Source organism: Labeo rohita, chromosome 21 (genome assembly GCF_022985175.1).
Source record: "Labeo rohita strain BAU-BD-2019 chromosome 21, IGBB_LRoh.1.0, whole genome shotgun sequence".
NCBI classification, from domain to species: Eukaryota; Metazoa; Chordata; class Actinopteri; order Cypriniformes; family Cyprinidae; genus Labeo; species Labeo rohita.
This window is the reverse complement of record NC_066889.1, coordinates 13,989,706-14,013,198: the sequence shown is the minus strand read 5'-3', so window position 1 is coordinate 14,013,198 and position 23,493 is coordinate 13,989,706. Positions and strand designations below refer to the sequence as shown.

Here is a 23,493-nt window from a genome sequence, read left to right as displayed (position 1 = left end):
ACCTATTTTTAGTTAAGGGTGTTTGATCTTCTTTGCAAGTTCACTTTGCAAAGACTGGGTCAGTACTTCTGTAGCAATGTAGGATGATTTTGAAATGATTTTTGAAGTTGAGGAAGAAAAAACGATTGGAGTTTTTCGACATACCCTAACTGTCTTGAGCCAGAATACACAGAGTTTAATGAAAGCGAGACAAGATGAGCGTTTGAGATTAAAAAGTATTTAAATTGTATTTTTTTAAATGAAAATAACCGATTGTTTTGCTAGATAAGACCCTTCTTCCTTGGCTGGGATCGTTTACAACCGCATCCGGGATCGTTTGAATCCGCATTTAAAATGCATTTTGGAAGTTCAAACTCGGGGCACCATAGCAGTCCATTAAATGGAGAAAAAACCTGAAATGTTTCCCTCAAAAAACATAATTTCTTTGCAATACGAACATCTTGGATGACAAGGGGTTAAGTACATTATCTGTAAATTTTTGTTCTGGAAGTGGACTTCTCCTTTAAAGGGATAGTTCACCCAAAAATGAAAATTCTGTCATCAATTACTCACCTTCATGTCGTTACAAACCGCCCTTCATCTCCGGAACATATTTCTGATGAAATCTGAGAGCTTTCTGACCCAGAAAGGTACTAAGAGCATCGTTAAAATTGTTCATATGACATCAGTGGTTCAATCGTAATGTTAAGTAATGTAATGTTATGTTTCACGAGATCACCACAATGCATTTCATCAAAAATATCTTAATTTGTGTTCCAAAGATGAATGAAAGTCTTACGGGTTTGGAACGACATGATGGTGAGTAATTAATGACAGAATTGTATTTTTTTGGGTGAACTATCCCTTTAAGGAAGCTTTTTTCCCTAATATAATAAACATTTAGTGCAATAGAAAGGTTTCATGGATGTTCTTTAAGTTTATAATTCATGAATAATAAGTAACAGAATGATCCCAATGATCAATTTTACAAACAACAAATAAGGCGGATTTGTGGACAACACTTTTTTTCTTTACTTAATTTAACCCTGCTGTACAAGAATATTTTGAAACACAAAGGGAGCCGAGGTAGAAACATTTACAAAACGAGAGGGTGACTGGCTTTTTAAAGGTTTGAAGAAAGATTTGGTCAAGCTAACTGGAAACCAGCATTTGAAATATGTTTTAGTCATGGTACATTTTCAGAATGCAGCTTTTGATGACACCCATGTATCTGTCCCATATTACTTGATGCCTGAGGAAAAAAAGTCATATTATTAGCAAATGTCTATATATATATATATAGAGAGAGAGAGAGAGAGAGAGAGAGAGAAAGAGATCACAAACACACATAAATGCATATATATTAACCTGAAAGCCTCAAGCGTGTGTACAGAGTTGCTGTAGTGCGTAAGGAAAAGTCTGAGGTCTCCGATTGTCCATTTATCTGACCGGCATGGTTCAATGAACTGAGAGAAGAAGCGATAATCATTCTGTCACACTCAACCTGTGAGTATTCAGGGACAAATATCATCTCTGTGCAGCTTGTATACTGTACAGTGTCAGTGCATTACCTTCTCCACAAGGTCGATGAACAGATCTCGGACATCTTTGGTGTGTGTGAGTTTTGAGGCGATGTTAACTAGAGCTCGGGACAAATTCTGATGTTTACCCACAGCAATAAGTAATCCATGTAGTCCAACATAAATAAAACAATTAATAAACAAAACATATACATACACTACCAGTCAAAAGTTTTTAGTGGTTTTTAAAGAAGTCTCTTCTGCTCACCAAGCCTGCATTTATTTGATCCAAAACACAACAAATGCAGTAATATTGTGAAATATTTTTACTGTTTAAAATAACTGGTTTCTATTTGAATGTATTTTAAAATGTAATTTATTCCTGTGATTTCAAAGCTGAATTTTTTTTGCATCATTACTCAAGTCACATGATCCTTCAGAAATCATTCTAATACTCTGATTTGCTGCTCAAATAAGTATTTTTATTATTATTATGTTGAAAACAGCTGAGTAGAATATTTTCAGGTTTCTCTGATGAATGGAAAGTTCAAAAGAACAGCATTTATCTGAAATAGAAACCTTTTGTCACATTATAAATGCCTTTATCATCACTTTTTGTCATCACAAAATTATTTTCTATAATTTCTTAACCAAGATTTTGAGTAGTATAGTGTTGCAAAAACTTTTTATTTCAGAAAAATACTGAACTTTGGATCTTTCTAGTCATCAAAGAATCCTGAAAAAAATGTACTCAACTGTTTTAAGTAATAATAATAATAATGATAATAATAATAATAAATGTTTCTTGAACAGCAAATCAGCATATTAGAATGATTTCTGAAGGATCATGTGACACTAAAGACTGGAGTAATGATGCTGAAAATTCAGCTTTGAAATCAAAGGAATAAATTACATTTAAAATATATTTAATTATATATTAAATATTTCAAAATTGTATTGTTCTTGCTGTACTTTGAATCAAAGAAATACAGGCTTGGAGAGCAGAAAATAAAAACATAAATCTTTAAAAATCATAAAAAATCTTACTGTTTAAAAACTTTTGACTGGTAGTGTACATACGTTATATGCAGGTGTATTTTACTCCAGTCTTCAGTTTCAGAAGATCCTTCAGAAATCATTCTAAACCATACTAATTTAGGCTTTTTAGGGCTCTTTGATGATTACAACATTTAAAAGTACAGCGTATATTTAAAATTAAAACCTTCTTAACTTTACAAATATCTTTAGTGTCACTTTTAATCAATTTAAAGTGCTCTTGCTGAATAAAAACATTAATATATTTTTTTTAAATTACAAATTTCCATGTGTGTGTTCAAAAAGTATTAAAAAATGTTTCAATTAAAAACATTCATGCTTCTCACCTTAAAACTGGCCTCCATCTCACTAAAGACTTTAATTTTCCCTTTAAGCTGTGCACACACCAAGCTATAATGTTAGTAGAGAGGAGAGATATATTAGAGCAATTTATTGTGTCGTAAGCAGTACACATGATCATCTGAACAAATAATCTGCATGCCTTTTGTGTTGGTCCAACATGTCCTTATCATTAACCAAAACTTTCAAGTCTTTCAAGTCATGCAGAAACTCTTTTTCTAGATCAACATCCATGTCTTCCATCATGTTGTCTAAGAAAGCATGAAAGAAAGAAAACAAAGAGCCTGAGAATGCACTCTCCCTTTCACTGCAAAGTGTCAATTTGACAGTAGTGTTTTTTATTTTTTTTTTTTCTTGAGTGAACTGGATCTTTAAGGTGAACATCTTACCAACTGCCCCCACGGTCCAGTAGCTGATGAGCTGACCGGCGCAAAAGGCAAAGTCCTGGAAAGACAAGTATTGTAGCTTTCTCTTCCCTGTCTCGAAACGGCTGTTAGCAAAGAACACAATGGCGGCATAGTCCCTGCAGAGAGACATGGCTGAGTCAGTGAGAAGACAGGGGAGAGTGTGAAAAGCGTGCCAGGAACAGAAGAGAGCGTATGAGGAGAGAGATGAATGGAGGAGAGAGACCAAGCAAAACAGTAAGGGCATGAACACAACGGAAACATAACTTTTAAGATGTGCCTGTATGTTTTCTAGGTTTGGCAGGTTTACAGTTGCTTTCCATTATAAATCTAAAAGCTTACATTGGGGAAGCTGGTTGTATTGTCAAAATAGCACAAATGCATTTACAGTACTGGAAGCATATAAACTAACATACGAAGTATTGTGTTTGGCTCACATTTACATTTCTCTGAATTCAAATGTTAGAAATGGTCAGTTTCAGTAGGTGAGAAAGCTGCTTTTTACCACTAGCAGTATGCTTCATTTGGCCACGTGTGAAAGTCTCACCTTGCCAGAACATCAGACAGGAGAAAGTGACGCTGTATGTTCTCCACTAGGGGGCCTTTTAGCTCTTCCACCACTTTAAACACACGCTTGAAATTGTCAAACTGAAAAAATGGTACAGAGGTTAAAACAATACATCTCATTGCTTATCATCTGAATTATGAATGAATGAATAGTGAACTACTAAAAATAATAATAATTATTATTATTATTTAATATTTAAGTAGAGTACACTGTCGACATTTATGTAAATAAAAATATGCAAATAAAATAACAATTTATATTATTTATATCTAAATAAAAAATATGCAAATAAAATAACAATTTATATTATTTAATATCTATAAGTACTGTTGTCTGACAATATTGCTCTAAATAAATATATGTGAATATAATAATTTAATATTTCTAAGCACTGACAACATTTCTATAAATTAATGTTAATAAATTAGCACTAAAATAATAACAATTATTATACATTTTAATATTTCTAAGTATTGGACATTGTCAACATATTTGTAAATAAATATATGTGAATATAATAATTTGATATTTCTAAGTATTGCACACTGACAACATTTCTGTAAATTAATGTTAATAAATTAGCACTAAAATAATAATACAGTTATTATACATTTCAATATTTTAAGTATAAAGTATTGTACATTGACAACATATTTGTAAATAAATATATGTGAATATAATAATAATACACATTATTATTTAATATTTCTAAGTAAATATTTCTGTAAATACAATGCTAATAACTTAGTAAAAATAAAATAAATAAAAATAACAACAGTTTTTATAATAACAATCATTTTAGAATATCATTCACAATCAATCATGGAATATTTAAGTAATGTGCACTGACAGCATAACTGTAAATAAATATATATATAAATATATTAATAATCACAACTATTATTATTATTTGTAAGTACTGTAAACTGACAAAATATGTGTTAATTAATATGGTAATAAATTAGTACTAAAATAATAATAATTATTATACTTTAATATTTCTAAGTATTGCACACTGACAACATATTTGAAAATAAATATATATAGAATACAATAAGCATTATTGTTTAATTTTGTAAAAATGCTAATAATAATAAAAACAATAACAAATTTCATATCAATAATATTTACAACAATATTTAAGTACTGTGCACTGCAAACATAAATGTAAATAAATATATATGAATAAAATAATAATAAATTAAATATATAAATATTATAATAGTAATCATTTTACTATTATTTCTAATTTTACTATTATTTATTACTTACTATTATTTGTAAGTATTACAACATTTCTGTAAATATGTTAATTAATATTAAAATTACAGTAACAGTTATTTTACTTATTAAGTACAGCACACTAACAATATATTTGTAAAGAAATATATGTGAATATAATAACTATTATTATTATTTAATATTTCTGTATTGTCCACTAAAATTTCATTAATAAATTAGTAACAAAAAATAACAACTATTTTTATAATAACAGTATAAATTTATAATAACAAAAATTGCAATCAGTCATTTAATATTTAAGTACTGTGCACAGATAACATAATTGTAAATAAATATATGCGAATATAATAATACAAATTATTACTAATAATACATTTTATTTATTATATTAGTAATTATTGTTATTATTAATATTATTTTTATTCATAAGTATTGTACACTAAAAACATTTTTGTAAATTTATGTTAATAAATTAGTAATAAAAATAACAATAACAACCATTTTTATAATAACAATCAATCATTTTATAATAACAATCACAATCAGTCATTTAATTAAGTATTGCACACTGACAACGTAATTGTAAATAAATATATATATATATATATAAATATAATAATATTAATAAAATAATAATAATAATAACAATAATAATAATACTAATTATTATTATTATTTGTAAGTATCATACACTGACAACACTTCTGTAGAACCGTATTGCTAATCATGCAATCCTTTCTTTGTGAGACATTCAAAAATACAAGAGGCCAGAGTGTCTGCAGCACCTGTCGACGACAGCTCTTGAGTGCAATCCCAGTCTTTGAACTAATGTCATCCAAGTCTTTTTTGGTCCCTTTGGAGAGTTTCTTACCCAGCACCTCTCTGGCAAACACACTATCAAACTCATAGTACCTACAGGAAAAATGTGGCAACAAACAAACAAGCTCAGCAAAACAATGACTAAAACTAAAAGTCACTATAGAACAAAGATGCAAACTACTATGACCACAAACCTCTCGATAAGCATGGTCTGACGGTGAGGAGGGATCTGGAACAGAAGCTGATTGGCCACTTTGGAAGGAGACTGGAGGAGGCGCTCACACATCTGGAACGTTCTGAACTGGTCCATGGTGTCACTGTGCAGAACTTCTGCATTGGCTTCACACTCCTGCAAGGCACCTGCTTCCATCCGTATTCTCACCGCATCTGGGACTATATACATTGAAGAGTGTATCATTAAACATAAAAAGCAAGCACTAAGTGTGTATGACAAACTCACATGCATCATTTAGAAACCAAAATGTATTAACCTGAGTGTCCATCCAACCACAGTTGGTACACATCTTCATCCAGGACAGTGGTGTTTCCCACAAACACATCTAACTCCATAGACATTTTCTTACAAAGCACAAACAAACATATACTTAAAATAACATGTTAAAAATTAAACAATTTGACATAAATGTCACAGCTGCTTTTAACAAACATAACATTAATTTGTAACAACACAACTAATCTCCAAATGGATTTTAAAATGCTATCTTCTGTTCTTTTTCTACACACTGTCGTATTAAAATATATATAACTGTATTTATGTATAATATATGTTATAGGTGTTTTTATAAGATGATAAGAGATTTAATAAGTGATACATAAGAACTTGTTTATTACTGACGTCAAACTGATGGTGAAAACTTACCTTTTTTTTATATTCTGCACTGTAAAGTCAGTCAACGATGATACTGTTAGCTGATGTTAAAACACTGGAGAAAGTGTCGTCTGCGGTATCGCTCTGTAGGACGCATCTGAGAGCTGAGCTTATTGCGCAGTTACAATTCCAAACACGCACGTACAGGTCTGTTTATGCGCTTTATGCAGTATCACAAACAAATAATACCAGTATTGTCTATGAACCCTGACTGATACTGTAGTATATGCAAATCTACCAAACTCCTCACAGCCGTCTGGGTACAGTTTGTGGTTTTATTCAAGCTGAACTACATTCTCCATGGACATTGCCCTCCGTCGAGCGTTCACGCAGCGTTAATGAGCGTCAGCTAATGCGTGACTGCCACCTGCTGTTAAGGAATAAACAAAGCACAAAGTTGTGACCAAAATTTAAGTAGATAAACAAAATGTGCAGAAACTGTATTATGGGACCCCTTTTCCGCCACTGAATAAAAAATAAAAAACGTGAGTATGACTTTTTAATCTCACAGTTCTGACTTTTTTCTGGCAATTGCATGATACAAACTTGCAATTCTGACATTTTTTCCTCAGAATTGTGAAATATAAACGCAATTGCCTGTTATAAAGTCAGAATTGTGAGATGTAAACTCTAAGTTCTGAGAAATAAAATCAGAATTGCGTGATAAACTCACAGTTGCGAGAAATCATTGCAAGATAACCCTGGTGAAAAACAGCATATGCTGGTAGGTATGTTTTGATGCTGGTTTAATCTGGTCCTTTGCTGGTTTAGGCTGGTCCTTGACCAGCAACATGACCAGCTAAGACCAGCATAAACCAGCAAAGGACCATCTTAAACCAGCATCAAAACATACCTAACCAGCATATGCTGGTTTTTTCACCAGGGAAGTCACAATTCTGATTTTTTTTTCTCAGAGTTATCACACAATTCTGATTTAGTAAGTCACAATTGTGTGTTATAGGTCTAATCAGAATTGGGAGATATAAACTTAAAAATAAAGTCGCAATTCAGAGAAAGTCAGATTTAGGCTTGGTTTCACAGACAGGGCTTAGACTAAACCGGGTTTGTATTAAACATGCCTTAGACATTACATTACTTAGTTGCTCTTGAGACAAAACAAAGGCACTGATATATTTTAAGATCAGTCAGTGCAAGTTTCTTTCAGTTAAAACAACTCAGACTTACATTTTAGTCTTGGACTAGCCTGGCTTAAGCCTTGTCTGTGAAACCAGGGGATAAAGTCACAATTCTGACTTTTTCCCTCAGAATTGTGAAATATAAACTCAATTGCGTGTTATAAAGTCAGAATTGTGAGATGTAAACTCGCAGTTCTGAGAAATAAAATCAGAATTGCGTGATAAACTCACAGTTGCAAGAAATAAAGTCATTGCGAGATAACCCTGGTGAAAAACAGCATATGCTGGTAGGTATGTTTTGATGCTGGTTTAAGCTGGTCCTTGACCAGCAACATGACCAGCTAAGACCAGCATAAACCAGCAAAGGACCATCTTAAACCAGCATCAAAACATACCTAACCAGCATATGCTGTTTTTTTCACCAGGGAAGTCACAATTCTGACTTTTTTTTCTCAGAGTTATCACACAATTCTGACTTAGTAAGTCACAATTGCGTGTTATAGGTCTAATCAGAATTGGGAGATATAAACTCGCAATTCTGAGAAATAAAGTCGCAATTCAGAGAAAGTCAGATTTAGGCTTGGTTTCACAGATAGGGCTTAGGCTAAACCGGGTTTGTATTAAACATGCCTTAGACATTACATTACTTAGTTGCTCTTGAGACAAAACAAAGACACAGATATATTTTAAGATCAGTCAGTGCAAGTTTCTTTCAGTTAAAACAACTCAGACTTACATTTTAGTCTTGGACTAGCCTGGCTTAAGCCTTGTCTGTGAAACCAGGGGATAAAGTCACAATTCTGACTTTTTCCCTCAGAATTGTGAAATATAAACTCAATTGCGTGTTATAAAGTCAGAATTGTGAGATGTAAACTCGCAGTTCTGAGAAATAAAATCAGAATTGCGTGATAAACTCACAGTTGCAAGAAATAAAGTCATTGCGAGATAACCCTGGTGAAAAACAGCATATGCTGGTAGGTATGTTTTGATGCTGGTTTAAGCTGGTCCTTGATCAGCAACATGACCAGCTAAGACCAGCATAAACCAGCAAAGGACCATCTTAAACCAGCATCAAAACATACCTAACCAGCATATGCTGGTTTTTTCACCAGGGAAGTCACAATTCTGACTTTTTTTCTCAGAGTTATCACACAATTCTGACTTAGTAAGTCACAATTGCGTGTTATAGGTCTAATCAGAATTGGGAGATATAAACTTAAAAATAAAGTCGCAATTCAGAGAAAGTCAGATTTAGGCTTGGTTTCACAGATAGGGCTTAGGCTAAACCGGGTTTGTATTAAACATGCCTTAGACATTACATTACTTAGTTGCTCTTGAGACAAAACAAAGACACAGATATATTTTAAGATCAGTCAGTGCAAGTTTCTTTCAGTTAAAACAACTCAGACTTACATTTTAGTCTTGGACTAGCTAGGCTTAAGCCTTGTCTGTGAAACCAGGGGATAAAGTCACAATTCTGATTTTTTCCCTTAGAATTGCGACTTTATTTCTCAGAATTGCAAGTTTATGTCTCGCAATTCTGACTTCATAACATGCAATTGCGAGTTTATTTCTCACAAGAAAACAGTCAGAATTGCAAGTATCATGCTAATCTGAGAAAAAAAATGGTCAGAATTGGGAGTTTATATCTCATAATTATGTGAAAAAAGTCAAAATTGGGAGTTCGTGTCACACAATTCTGAGAAAAAAGTCAGAATTGGGAGTTTATATCATAATTCTGAGGGGAAAAAGTCAGAATTGGGAGTTTATATCTCATGATTATGAGAAAAAAGTCAGAATTGGGAGTTTGTGTCACAATTGTGACAAAAAAGGCAGAATTGGCAGTTTATATCATAATTCTGAGAAAAAAATTAAGAATTGGGAGTTCATATCACATAATTCTGAAAAAAAAAAAAAAAAAAAAAAAAATCAGAATTGGGAGTTTGTGTCTCATAATTCTGAGACAAAAGCCAGAATTGGGAGTTCATATCGCATAATTCTAAGAAAAAAAAAGTCAGAATTGCGAGTTTATATCTCATAGAAAAATGCCAGAATTGTGAATTTATATCTCAATTGTAAGAAAAAAAAAAAAGCCAGAATTGGGAAATAAAAAGTCACAATTACCTTTTAAATTTTTTTTTAATCAGTGGTGGATATGGGCTTCCATCATGCATAAACCTAATGCCTGTATTATTTTAATTTTGTCCTTGTGTAATGTTTCTGGCTCTGACTTTTATACTCAAGTACCTTATAGCACCAGCTAAACGTACAACACCAAGCTACGGACGGGTGTATTAAGGCATTTTTGGTAAACTAAATTAAAATGGAGCTTCAGTTGGTGTTGGTATAATTTTACAATTTAATATTAATATTTTTTAATTAATAAAAATGCATAAATATAATTGTGATATTGTGAACATAATATATAATAATTTACATTATATTTCAACTATACTTTATTAAATGTTAATATAACATTTAATATTACAATATTTACTACATTTAATATATTGTTTCATAATATAATATTTATAAAAAGTATATAACTGTATAAAACTATATAATTGTACTGTTTAAAAGTTTAGAGTGAAATGTTTTAAAGAAATTAAGGTAAGACTACAATAAGGTGTCATTTGTTAACATTAGTTAATGTATTAAGTACAGAACAATACATTTATTACACTATTATTAATCTTTCATTCATTGTTTGTTTATGTTCATTCACAGTGCATTAAACTAATGTTAACAAACATATCTTGTGATTTTAAAAATGCATCTGTAAATGCTGAAATTAATATTAAGATTAATAAATGCCACAGAAGTACTGTTCATTCTTAGTTCATGTTAAATTATATAGTTAACTAATGCTAACTAATAAACCTTGTTGTAAAATGTTACCGAAATTAAGTTCTATTACGCAAGGACTGAACGGGCAATAGACTTATTGCTACAAAAATTCAATTTCAGACAAATGTTGTTCCTTTGAATGTTCTGTTAATCAAAGAATGCAGAATGCATATATAGCAATTTCCACAACTATATATTAAGTGGCAAAACCTTTTTCAACATTAATAAATGTTATGATAATAAATGTTTTTTCAAATGATTTTCTAATGATGATTAGTACATCACAGGACTAATTATACTTTAAAAATAGAAAGCTGATATTTTAAATTATAATAATATTTTACAACAACTAATTTTACTGTACTTTTGAATGGCAGTGTATTTTAGCTACACCCATGTGACAAAACATCTGACAGAGAAACAACATCTGAAACTGTGGTTTATTATGAAAACAAGTGAAACAAATTGTGCATGCAAGATAATAATTCTCAAGGTATCACTGAAATATATTTTAACATTTCGCTATCTTTAACAAATATACGCCTATTATGTTATATAATCCACAGCTGATCTGAACCAGCAGACTCAGCACTAAACATGACCAGCATCAGTATTTATTCTGGGTTCAGGTCATTTAACTTGCAGATGGGCATATGTGCCTCAAAAACCAACTCCAGCCTCTCTCTCTCCCTTTCAAGAGCAGCGATCTCGTTCTCCAGTTGTGCCTTCACATTCTCCAAATGATCCGTCTCCTGAAATAGAAAGCACAAGCTCAGGACGTTTGGCTAACGGCTAAACATGTTTTATAACACAAATACAGTATTACTAATCTCACATTCTGTAATGTGTCTATACGCATCCGACGACGGTCCCGACACCTGGCAGCTGCTACTCTGTTCCTTTCCCTGCGGATCCTTATCCTGTCAAGTTCCTCTGAGGACATCTATAAAGCCCGAGGAGGTGTTAGCAAAGCCAGGCAATTCCAAATTTCATTTAAGTCTAAAAGAGTGATGGTGCTGCCATCTTATGGTTGACATCAAGAAAAAAAAACACACAGCAGTTCTACCCAATTCCAAATATGCTGTTCCTGTTACTCATCCACTGGCACCAATAACAACACGATCCATCCATCTGAGCCTGCGCTTTAAGATTCCCGCGCAAATATTACAGCGCTGACTCACTCCACATGCCCCTTTGTGATTCAGGTGTGAGTCATTTTACTCATTTACCATAAATGTATGAATCACCGGAACCCTTTAAGTTTACTTTCACTATTTTCTGCATTCTAAACTTGGAAAATATCAGAAATATCAGTAACTTACATGTTCGTTAGCAGCTCCTCCTGTGCTGTCCTCCATTGATCCGTTACAGGGCGGGTCAGGACTGGGACACTGTGACAAACAGGGGCAGTTAGGCATGGCGGTGGGTGTGAATGAGGAAAATGTTTCCAAGTTTGTCTCTGATTGGGAGAGTAGAGAAGACTGCAGAAGCCATTGGAGATCTGGACTAGATGCAATTACATCAAGATTTGGGCTGGATGTAGTGTCCTCAGTAAGATTCTGCAAAAATAGCAAATAAAAATAACAAAAATTAAGTTGAAAAGTGTAATAATGTTAAAAAATATATACACATTTAGGCTTTGAAAATATTTAAGAATTCAGAATACTTAATTATTGTCTGTTCTGCTGTATTTCTTCTATTTAATTCAGTTGGTTTTTAAAATGTATTACATTAAATATCTTAACATATTAAATAAATAAATAAATAAATACGTACCGGACGTATGTGAAGAGTCGTTGTGTCCACCCATGAAGAAAACTGGGAATCATGCATACGATTATACGACTCTCTTCCTTCATTATGATTCATTATGAACTAATCCGATTCGTATTCTTTGAGTTCATATTATTTCTGTTCGTTAAACTTGGCGTAAATCCATTTCCCGTGCTCTTATTTAAAATACAGGCCCACAACGGCATAAACTCGGTAGGAGACAAAATAACAAAACTAGGATAAATCCATCAGAGCGAATGATGAAAAAATAAATCAAAACACGTGCTACAACTTTTCTTAAAGTGTTTCAACGCCTCCTCACACCCACACTTTCTCCTCCCCATCACTGGAGCATCTATCTTTTCCAATCTGCCGCCTTTTCTCCTCTGTGGACACTACTGCTTTCTCTGATGGCTATTACTTATGAAGACCTTTTTGGCAATAGCGCCAACTAACTGTCGTTGAAATCATATTCACTAGGAAACCGAGTAAATATCCTAAGTTTAATGTTTGTGGTTTGAGAGCTACAGAAGCTTCCATAGCTCACACCCTTCACATGTTGAATTTCACTTACAGACATTTTTTGGCCAAGTGACGTGTAGGTTTGAAATGTATGAATAAGCGAACCGTTGAAGAACTGGAAGTACATCCGTGAATCACTGAACTGGGTAGAAAACAAATACATCCCGCATTTTATGTTTCACGGCGGGCTGGTCTGTACTGTATTCAAGAATGCATTAAAGTGAGAAAAAAAAAAGACCTGAAATAAAAATAATAATAATAATAATAATTTGAAACTCTTCTAAATTACAATTATTTCATTTTTTGTGGTTGGGGCATATAGTTTATATTTTTTGTGCATGAGGCATCATTTTTAGATCACCACGACTGCATGTCAGGGTCATATATTTTTTTAAATATCATATTTTAATGTTTTCATGAAAAGACACATTTTGTTCAAACATTTGGTCAATACAGTAGCCCCAAAAATGTCTTCACACACACAGAGATGATAGATAGATAGATAGATTGACACAGATATACAGATATAGATAAATAGATAGATAGAGACAGATGGTAGATAAACATAGATAGATAGATAGATGATAGATAGATAGATAGATAGATAGATAGATAGATAGATAGATAGACACAGACATACAGATATAGATAAATAGATAGAGACAGATGGTAGATAAACATAGATAGATAGATGGATAGATAGATAGATGATAGATAGATAGATAGATAGATAGATAGATGATAGATAGATAGATAGAAAGAAACAGATGATAGATAGATAGATAGATAGATAGATAGATAGATAGATAGACACAGATATACAGATAGAGATAGACAGACAATAAATGGATAGATAGACAGAGACAGATGGTAGATAAACATAGATAGATGGATAGATAGATGATAGATGATAGATAGATAGATAGATAGATAGATAGATAGATAGATAGAAAGAAACAGATGATAGATAGATAAATAGATAGATAGACACAGATATACAGATAGAGATAGACAATAAATGGATAGATAGACACAGACAGATGGTAGATAAACATAGATAGATAGAAAGAAACACAGATGATAGATAGATAGATAGATAGATAGATAGATAGATAGACACAGATATGGATAGACGATCAGTGTTGGGAAGGTTACTTTGGAAATGTAATAGGTTACAGATTACAAGTTACTTGATTTAAAATGTAATAAGTTGTGTAACTTTTCAATTACTTTATTAATGTAACTTATTACTTTTAATTACTTTTTGATAACTTTTCTAATTTTCTAATATTTTCATCTGTTAATGATTTTGAAACATTTAAACCAGGCAGAGTTAAGCTTACAGTAGCACTCAACACTGATTACTGTCAGACTTTCAAAATTCTTTATCACTTGAATTAAGATTATAATAAGTAAGGGATAATATACATTCTTACTTTGCGATAACAACTGGCTGAATGGACATTACTTCACACAGCTGCTTGATAAATTATTTATATGTTTTGTGTCAAAATTATTAGACACGAAACACTGATCTGAGTTTAAATATTTCAACGCAAAGCTTCAATGAAGAAATCAGTTGCTAGCAAACGGCAAGTTCAAACTAGACATTTTAGGGATACAGTGCAGTCATACCAGTTTTCTTACACAACATTTCACCACATAAACAATTAAGTAGTAGTACTAGTTTGTTAGTTATCTTATAATCCATTACAGTGTACAAGAAAAAAAAAAATGGCAGCAGCTGCGTTTGTATAAACAATAGAGCAAGTCCACGATACCAGATGACAGAATTAAGAAATTGTCCACATAATATTGAAAGAAGCTTTAATATTTTATTAGCTAACCAAACGCAAAGCTTCCACCAAGAAAAATTATCAAGCATATAGCACTGACTTAAGATGAAGATTAGATAGATAGATAGATAGATAGATGGACAGACAGATTTATAGATACACAGACAATAAATAGATACAGAGGGTAGACAGACAGATAGACAGAGTGATAGACAGATACAGATAGATAAAGACAGATGACAGATAGATAGATAGACAGCCATAGATATAGATAGACGATAAATAGACAGATAGAGACAGATGGTAGATAGCCAGATAGATAGACATACAGATAGATAGAAAGACAGACAGATGATAGATAGACAGACAGACAGATATATAGATAGACAGACGATAAATAGACAGACAGATAGAGACAGATGGTAGACAGACAGTTAGACAGAGAGTGATAGATAGATGATCGATAGACAGACAGATATAGATAGACAGACGATAAACAGACAGACAGACAGATGGTAGACAGACAGTTAGACAGAGAGTGATAGATAGATGATGGATAGACACACGATAAATAGACAGATAGACAGATGGTAGATACAGATAGACAGTGATAGATAGACAATAAATAGACAGATAGAGACAGATGGTAGATAGATAGTGATAGATAGATAGCTAGAGGATAGATAGATATAGATAGACAGACAATAAATAGATAGACAGATAGTGTTAGATAGCTAGAGGATAGATAAACAGATATAGATAGACAGACAATAAATAGATAGACAGACAGATAGACAGATGGTAGATACAGATAGAGAGTGATAGATAGATATAGATAGATAGACAGATAGAGACAGATGGTAGATAGACAGATAGTGATAGACAGATAGATAGATAGATAGATAGATAGATAGATAGATAGACAGATAGAGACAGATGGTAGATAGACAGACAATAAATAGATAGACGGACAGATAGACAGATGATAGATACAGATAGAGAGTGATAGATAGATATAGATAGATAGACAGATAGACAGAGTGATACATGATAGTTAATCCGCTCCGTGCCATGGCCACATTACCACCTCAGGTGTGTATTATCTTCTAATAATTCAATGGCCCGCTGCCAATTATTCCTTACTTAACTGAGTCAGATATCTATGCTGGTAAAAAAAAAAAAAAAAAGAAAAAGAAAAGACAACTATAATTTGATCTTAGTCATACCCATATGACTAAGACTATGTGTCATAACTCAGATGGCAGAATAAGCTTGTCAGCACAAATCCCAGGTAAAAAGTTTTATTATGAACAGAAAAGTTATACAGTTTACTCCTCTTGTAAATTCAGCACTTGTTTTTCCCCGTAGGCAAAACATAAAACAAAATGAATGGCAGATTATGATTCATTCATAGTGTAGCACAGACAAACAGGGGTGTGAATGACATATTATAAGGGCCTGTAGGCCCCAACAGTAATGTCAAATAATTTAGGATTGTTCAGAGTCCCTTCTTTGTCCAAAAGGAAGTAGAACTTGTACCCTTTGATTTTAAGAGGAACAAATGAAGGCGATTCCTGTCTGTGCGCATGACACGTCACTTGAGACAAAGGCACAGTCAGATGGTGAGCTCTGAGAGGTCCCAGCGGTGACTGTGTAGATACAGTGACTTTTCCACCTCCCTTATGCAGAATTACACGACTCACAGAACGACGGCTGAATAATATTGCCACACCAACAATTCCTCCGCCTACAACAACAGAACAAGAGAGCTTTAGAGAGCTGGAATACATTAAAAAAATGTAATCTAATTAGAAATCAGACCTAAGGCTTACCAATAACTAGACACCCAAGAGTGAATCCATACCTCCAGGCATTTGAACCAAGATTCATATCAAAACTGAAAAGCCCTCCTAACTCAGTTCTGACGTTTTTAAGATCACCACTATTTTTTCTTGTGTCTCGAAGACTTGTGAAAGCAAACTGAGCCAGATATGCCCAGAATAGAAACTGGCCAGCACAAAATATGGCCAAAAGTCTGAAAAAACGCGTCCGGTCGTGTTCAAAGAGAATCACGTCCTTTGCGACGGCAGTAGACGTAAAGTTATAGGCATTCCTGACTGAATTCACGCGTACGTGGCAACGTAGTGGATTCAAGATGTTTGTGATATCATTTACTTTAACGAACTGGGTCGCTGTGGACACGAACGCTCTCGAAGACTGAATACCTGTCAGTCGATACGCTGAAATAAACGTTCGACAAGATCTTACACCGAACAACAAACACTGAATACCCATGATTTAACAAAAGATTAATTTTCAGTAATTCTCTGAAATACTGACATTTCAAATATGACACATATCTGTACGTATTTTATTATCTAACATGCCGAGCGACTTGAATAGCACCAGGTCGACGCCATGTTTATGCTCTTCCAAACTACGGAAGCCTCATTTGTCCAATTGGTCCACTTCGCGTTTCTCCGTTGTAGTAAAAGAGATCGTCCACTTCCATATGAAGTAAGATTTTTAATATTCTGCTCACCAGGCCTGCATTTATATTATCCAAAATACAGCAAAAGCAGTAATATTGTGATATATGTTTACAATTTAAAATTACTGATATTTATTTTAATATATTTTAAAATGCAATTTATTCATGTGACAAACATTTTCAGCATCATTACTCCAGTTTTCAGCGTCACACAGTGCTTCAGAAATCATTCTAATATACTGATTTGCTTTAACATTTTTATTATTATCAGTATTTATAACAGTTAAGTACTTTTTTAGGATGCTTTGATGAACTGAAGGCAGTATCATTTTTTTTTTTTTTGTGAAAGAAATGATAGAAATTAATATTTTTATTGAGCAGGGATGCTTTAAATCAATCAGAAGTGATAATAAAGACATTAATAATGTTACAATGGATTTCTATTTCAGATAAATGCTGTTCTTCTGAACTTTCTATTCATCAAAGAAACCTGAAAAAATTCTACTTGGCTGTTTTCGACATAATAATAATAATAAATGTTTTTTTGAGCAGCAAATCAGAATATTAGAATGATTTCTGAAGGATTGTGTGACTGGGGTAATGATGCTAAAAATTCAGCTTTGAAATCGCAGGAATAAATTACATTTTAAAATATATTCAATTAGAAAACAGTTCTTTTAAATAGTAAAAATATTTCAAAAATTTACTGTTTGGATCTTTTACTGGACTTTGGATCAAATAAATGCAGGCTTGGTGAGCAGAATAGACTTAAAAACATAAAAAATCTGTATTAAAAAAAATCTACACTACCGTTCAAAAGTTTGGGGTCAGTAAGACTTGTAATAGTCTTTAAAGAAGTCTCTTATGCTCATCAAGGCTGCATTTATTTGATTAAAAATATACAAAAAAAAACCAAAAAAAAAAAAAAAAACAGTAATATTGCAAAATGTTTTTACAATATAAAATAATGTTTTTTATTTTAACATACTTTAAAACAGAATTTATTCCTGTGATGAAAAGCTGAATTTTTATCAGCTGTTACTCCAGTCTTAAGTGTCACATGATCCTTCAGAAATCATTCTAATATGCGGATTTATTATTAGAATGATCAGTGTTGGATAATATCAACAGTTGTGCTGCCAAATATTTTTTGGAACCTGTAATTTTTTTTTTCAGGATTCTTTCATGAATAACAAGTTTAAAAAGTACAGTGTTTATTCAAAATATAAATATTTTATAACAATGTAAATTATTTATTATTAACTTTTAATAAACTTTTAATTATTAACTTAATACATCCTTGGTGAATAAAAGTATTAATTTCTTAAAAAAAAAAAAAAAAAAGAAAGAAACAATAAAAATGTACTGACCCCAAACTTTTGAACGGTAGTGTATATGTTTCTAGCATAATAATATGGTAATGTAATTTATACAATAGAAAATGTTGGCCAACATTTTTTTTTCATATAGTCGCTGTTACTTAGCTATAATAAGCGTTAAATGCATCAAAATTGTTTTAACGATTACATTTTGCTGAAATGCCTTTAACGGGCATACTCACTACAGTATAAAGAGTGACCTGGTCTCCCCTACATGCAAAACTGCTTTTCTGCTATGTATAAAAATAAACTTTCTCCAAAAATAGGCTACCGATATTCCCTTTTATCCATTGATGTAGCATCAACAAAGTGCACGGACACATTGTGTATATAAACAGATCACTGTATTCATTTTCACAGGGTACTTTAGAAACAGATGGAGATTGCAGGTGTGTTTGTGTTTTCATTGTATGTATGTGTGTGGGAGGGCTGTTCACTCTTATCAGATCTTATTCTGAGACATTAACATGCTGCAAACTAATTTGCATATAAGGTGTGATGTACTAAACGGACTACAGTAGCCTATCAGTTACAAAGTAAACAAAGTTCCACAATCCTCTCATTGCCTATAAAAATCCATATTTTCAATGATTAACAGTGTCTCTGTAAAGTTTAGTAGACTAATTTACCCGACAGGACACGCCTGCCCCCCCTGCTGATACCCTACTGTTACAGCAATACACCCTAACAACACACACCCACCTCCACACAAACAGACAACAAGCCTACATAAACAAAGAAGACCCACACCCTACAAAAAACCTGAAGACGTAGGCAACTTCAAAAAGTTAATAGATGGACTAACATTACATTACAGTGTGCTAAAACTAACAAGAGCTTGTTAATATTTAATAACCGTTCACCTTTCTCATTACGGTTACGTTAACATTATTTTGAGAACCGGTTTTACCTGTACCTGCACTGCGCCGTTATATTTCTGCGCATGCGCAACCTCACCTGGCGGTTTCCTTGTTATAAAGAAAGCGATAGTTGAGCTGTGGATAACTGTAAAACTAGGTTGCGAGAGGATCAGCTTAAAAACATTTTTAGGAACTCGCATAAATCACTCGCTAGGGTTTTTTTTTAAACATGCCTCGCGCATTCCTGGTGAAAAAAGTGAACATCGCTGGTGAAAAAAGAAGCTGGAGTGAGATTCCGGATTCCGCGCGTGGGGACGTTTACATACCTGGTGAGTGTCTCGTTCGTGCGTGTCACTGGGTGGAGAGTTAACAGAATTTAATACTTATACATTACATAAGTAATTTTATATTGACAGTGGTTGCTGTTGGAAACAAATCACTTGACAAATGCAATTAGACTGAACGATAAGAAACTATTTTATTGTTATCAAAAATGTTATGATGAGGTATTTTCTGAGCCGAATTGTTTTATAAAGCTATTATTTTATTACATATCATTTTTTATATTTTAAAATGCCTTATGAATGACTATTGTGACTTACTGTGGTTACTTGCATTAAATTATGAATGTGACCCTGGACCACAAAACCAGTCATAAGGGTCATTGTTTGAGATGTAGGTTTGTTAGGATAGGACAATATTTGGCTGAGAGACAGCTGTTTGAAAATCTGGAATCTGAGTGTGCAAAAAATCTCAGTAGTGAAAACGTGGCCTTTAAAGTTGATCAAATTAAGTTCTTAGAAATGCAAAAATTAAGTTTTGATATATTTACGGTAGGAAATATACAAAATATCTTCATGGAACATGATCTTCACTTCATATCTTAATGATTTTTGGCATAATTTTTTTTTTTATATTGTTCGCTATTGCTACAAATGTACCCATGCTACTTATGACTGGTGAAAAAAGCATACATGAGTTGCCAGACAAAATCTGGTTTCTCTGCTCTGACTTAAAAACCTCTTTGCTTTTGCTTCTCCCTAGAGTTCATTTTTCCACCGTATGTGCATGAAGTCTCTGAGGGCAGCATTGCGGAGTACTCCTGCTTCACAACTGCACAAAAAAACAACACATTTCTACAGGTCCGGTCACATGTCTTGTCTGCACAGCTGCCATCTTCTGCTGCACAGAGTCAACCTGATCACAAACCGGAATGCCGCCTGAGGACCCAAAGAGTGCCTTACTTGCGCTCAAAGATAAAGGTGAGCCGACAACTCTTTTGTTGCTGTCAAATCGATTAATCGCCATTAATCGCATTTGAAATAAAAGTTTGTGTTTACATAATACATATGCATGTGCTGTGTATATTTATATACACAATGGAACATCTCTCTCCATTATTCTCCCGTTTTCAGATAACTACTGGTAATATGCCGCCTGTTTTACCAGTCATCCCTGATAATGCAAACAAATTAGCAGATATACCATCCGCTGCATCATTGTTATCCTGCCAGGTGTGCCAGAAGACATTCACTACAGCACGTATGCTGAAACGTCACGTAAAGTGCCACAGCGACACAAAAAAGTACTCATGTGAGCACTGTGGAAAAGGATTTAACGACGCTTTTGATTTGAAGAGGCATGTACGCACTCATACTGGTAAGTTTGTGTTTAAATTAGTATAAATAACAAGTATACTTACATGCTTAAATATGCAAGTGCATATATTTTTAACTTTCTTCTCAACTTGCAATATACAGGTGTGAGACCGTATAAGTGCACTTTGTGTGTTAAAGCCTTCACTCAGCGCTGTTCTTTAGAATCTCACCTGAAGAAGATCCACGCCGTAACTCAACAGTACGCCTACAAAGAGCGAAGGGACAAATTGTATGTGTGTGAGGAGTGTGGCTTGACTGCACAGACACGGGACGGTCTGCAGAAACATCTCCAAGATGAACATCCACAGAGACTGATAAAGACAAAAAGCAAATATAAACTGGGATATACTGTGGAAGATAACATGTCACCATGTTCACCTGAAACCCATCAAATATAGTGCCGAAGAAAAAATTAGAGAACCTTGTTGTTAATAGATGATAATCGTTTTGTTCCACTCTACATGCACTTTTGTACAGTCAGTAATTGTAGGCAGTACCAAATAGCTTAATTATTGCAATTAGGAAAATAATTTGGATGCTGAATCACAAGTTATGCTGAAACAGTGAAGTGTCTTAAGTCATAGTACACACAAAAATAAAATTCTGGTATGATTTTGTTTGTTTTTGTTTTGAACATATTCTCTTGTAAAGTTGAAGTGTAAATTATGCAAATATTACCAATGCATAATAATTTGCATAATATTATTGAAGTATGCAAATAATGTACTATAAAAGAATATACTTAACTGACAGTAATATTTTTGGAGACTTAATTGCATGTTATTTGTAATGTAATTTATATTTATATTAAATGCAAATAGTTGAACTTAAGAGAACTTTTTTGACATATACATTACCTGTCAAAAGTTTTTGAACAGTAAGATTTTTTTTTTTAAAGAAGTCTCTTTTGTGCACCAAGCCTGCATTTATTTGATCCAAAGTACAGCAAAAACAGTAACATTTTGAAATATTTTTGCTATTTAAAATAACTGTTTTCTATTTGAATATGTTTTAAAATGTAATTTATTTCTGTGATCAAAGCTAAATTTTCAGCATCATTACTCCAGTCTTCAGTGTCACATGATCCTTCAGAAATCATTCTAATATGCTGATTTTTAATGTTTTAAATGTTTTTCAAGAAACATTTATTATTATTATACTGTATTCAATTATATAAAATTCTACTCAGCTGTTTTTAACCAAATAATAATAGTAATAAATGTTTTCTAACATGATGCTTCAGAAATCATTCTAATATGCTGTTCAAGAAACATATTTATTACTTTTATTATCAGTATTTATAACAACTGAGTACATTTTTTCAGTATTCTTAGATGAATAGAAATATCTAAGCTTGGAGTCAGTATAATTTCTTTTGGTAAAAGAAATTAATATTTTTATTGAGCAAGGATGCTTTAAATCGTAATCAAATGTAACAACAGAGACATTTATAATGTTACAAACGATTTCTATTTCAGATAAATGCTGTTCTTCTGAATTTTCTATTCATCAAAGAAACCTGAAAAAATACTCAGCTGTTTTCAACATAACATAAAAATAATAAATATTTTTTAAGCAGCAAATTAGAGTGATTTCTGAAGAATCATGTGACTGGAGAAATGATGCTAAAAATTAAAGCTTTGAAATCACGAAAATAAATAACATTTTAAAATATATTCAAACAGAAAACTATTTCACAATTTTACTGCTTTTCTGTACTTTGGATCAGATAAATTCAGGCTTGGTGAGCAGAAGAGACTTCTATAAAAACATTAAAAATCTAACTTTTGACAGGTAGTGTAAACTGAATATTTTTGGAGACTTAATTGCATGTTATTTGTAATATTTTGTCATTTAAATTAATATTAAATGCCAACAGTTGAACTTAAGAGACCCTTTTTGACATATACGTAGGATTTATGTACATCTTTATGTGTAATTTCATAATTATTCATATTGTTTTTAAAATATGGTTCAAGTGTGGAATGCACCAACAAGCATTTAACTAAAATACGCTACTTGAATGTCATTTCTATTGAAAATGTATTTAAATATGTTCGTAATTACACATTTCTAATGATGATGTTGCAATTTAATAAATTTAAAACAGCCTATTAGTACTTTGAATGTAATACTGAAGTATTAAAGTACATTCAGTACTAGCTACAGTTAGGACGTATTTTTCACAAGCGTTGCCCATTTGCCTTTATATTAC

The 23,493-nt window shown here is 32.6% G+C and overlaps 4 protein-coding genes across 5 annotated transcripts; 1 reads left to right on the top strand and 3 right to left on the bottom strand.

Moving 5' to 3' along the window:
* Positions 1-480: 480 nt before the first annotated feature.
* On the bottom strand, positions 481-7,157 carry LOC127152868 (acidic fibroblast growth factor intracellular-binding protein B). Its single transcript, XM_051093741.1, has 11 exons — positions 6,808-7,157; positions 6,419-6,506; positions 6,122-6,320; positions 5,894-6,020; positions 3,846-3,946; positions 3,284-3,417; positions 3,037-3,145; positions 2,882-2,945; positions 1,551-1,637; positions 1,348-1,445; positions 481-1,231 (listed from the first exon to the last, which is right to left on the bottom strand). The coding sequence occupies exons 2-11, from the start codon at positions 6,501-6,503 to the stop codon at positions 1,162-1,164; spliced, it is 1,074 nt and encodes a 357-aa protein (XP_050949698.1). The 5' UTR covers positions 6,504-6,506; positions 6,808-7,157; the 3' UTR covers positions 481-1,161.
* Positions 7,158-11,243: 4,086 nt separating this feature from the next.
* On the bottom strand, positions 11,244-12,948 carry fosl1b (FOS like 1, AP-1 transcription factor subunit b). Of its 2 annotated transcripts, XM_051093747.1 has the most exons (4): positions 12,576-12,948; positions 12,122-12,358; positions 11,635-11,742; positions 11,244-11,551 (listed from the first exon to the last, which is right to left on the bottom strand). In XM_051093747.1, the coding sequence occupies exons 1-4, from the start codon at positions 12,666-12,668 to the stop codon at positions 11,414-11,416; spliced, it is 576 nt and encodes a 191-aa protein (XP_050949704.1). In that variant the 5' UTR covers positions 12,669-12,948; the 3' UTR covers positions 11,244-11,413. The 2 variants fall into 2 exon arrangements, with proteins under 2 accessions (XP_050949704.1, XP_050949705.1); XM_051093748.1 differs by lacking the exon at positions 11,635-11,742.
* A 3,208-nt stretch (positions 12,949-16,156) lies between these two features.
* Positions 16,157-17,318, bottom strand: tmem223 (transmembrane protein 223). The gene is made up of 2 exons (XM_051093746.1): positions 16,723-17,318; positions 16,157-16,637 (listed from the first exon to the last, which is right to left on the bottom strand). The coding sequence occupies exons 1-2, from the start codon at positions 17,183-17,185 to the stop codon at positions 16,339-16,341; spliced, it is 762 nt and encodes a 253-aa protein (XP_050949703.1). The 5' UTR covers positions 17,186-17,318; the 3' UTR covers positions 16,157-16,338.
* Positions 17,319-19,534: 2,216 nt separating this feature from the next.
* On the top strand, positions 19,535-22,007 carry ovol1b (ovo-like zinc finger 1b). Its single transcript, XM_051093745.1, has 4 exons — positions 19,535-19,949; positions 20,665-20,882; positions 21,036-21,279; positions 21,381-22,007. The coding sequence occupies exons 1-4, from the start codon at positions 19,850-19,852 to the stop codon at positions 21,674-21,676; spliced, it is 858 nt and encodes a 285-aa protein (XP_050949702.1). The 5' UTR covers positions 19,535-19,849; the 3' UTR covers positions 21,677-22,007.
* The last annotated feature ends 1,486 nt before the right edge of the window (positions 22,008-23,493 follow it).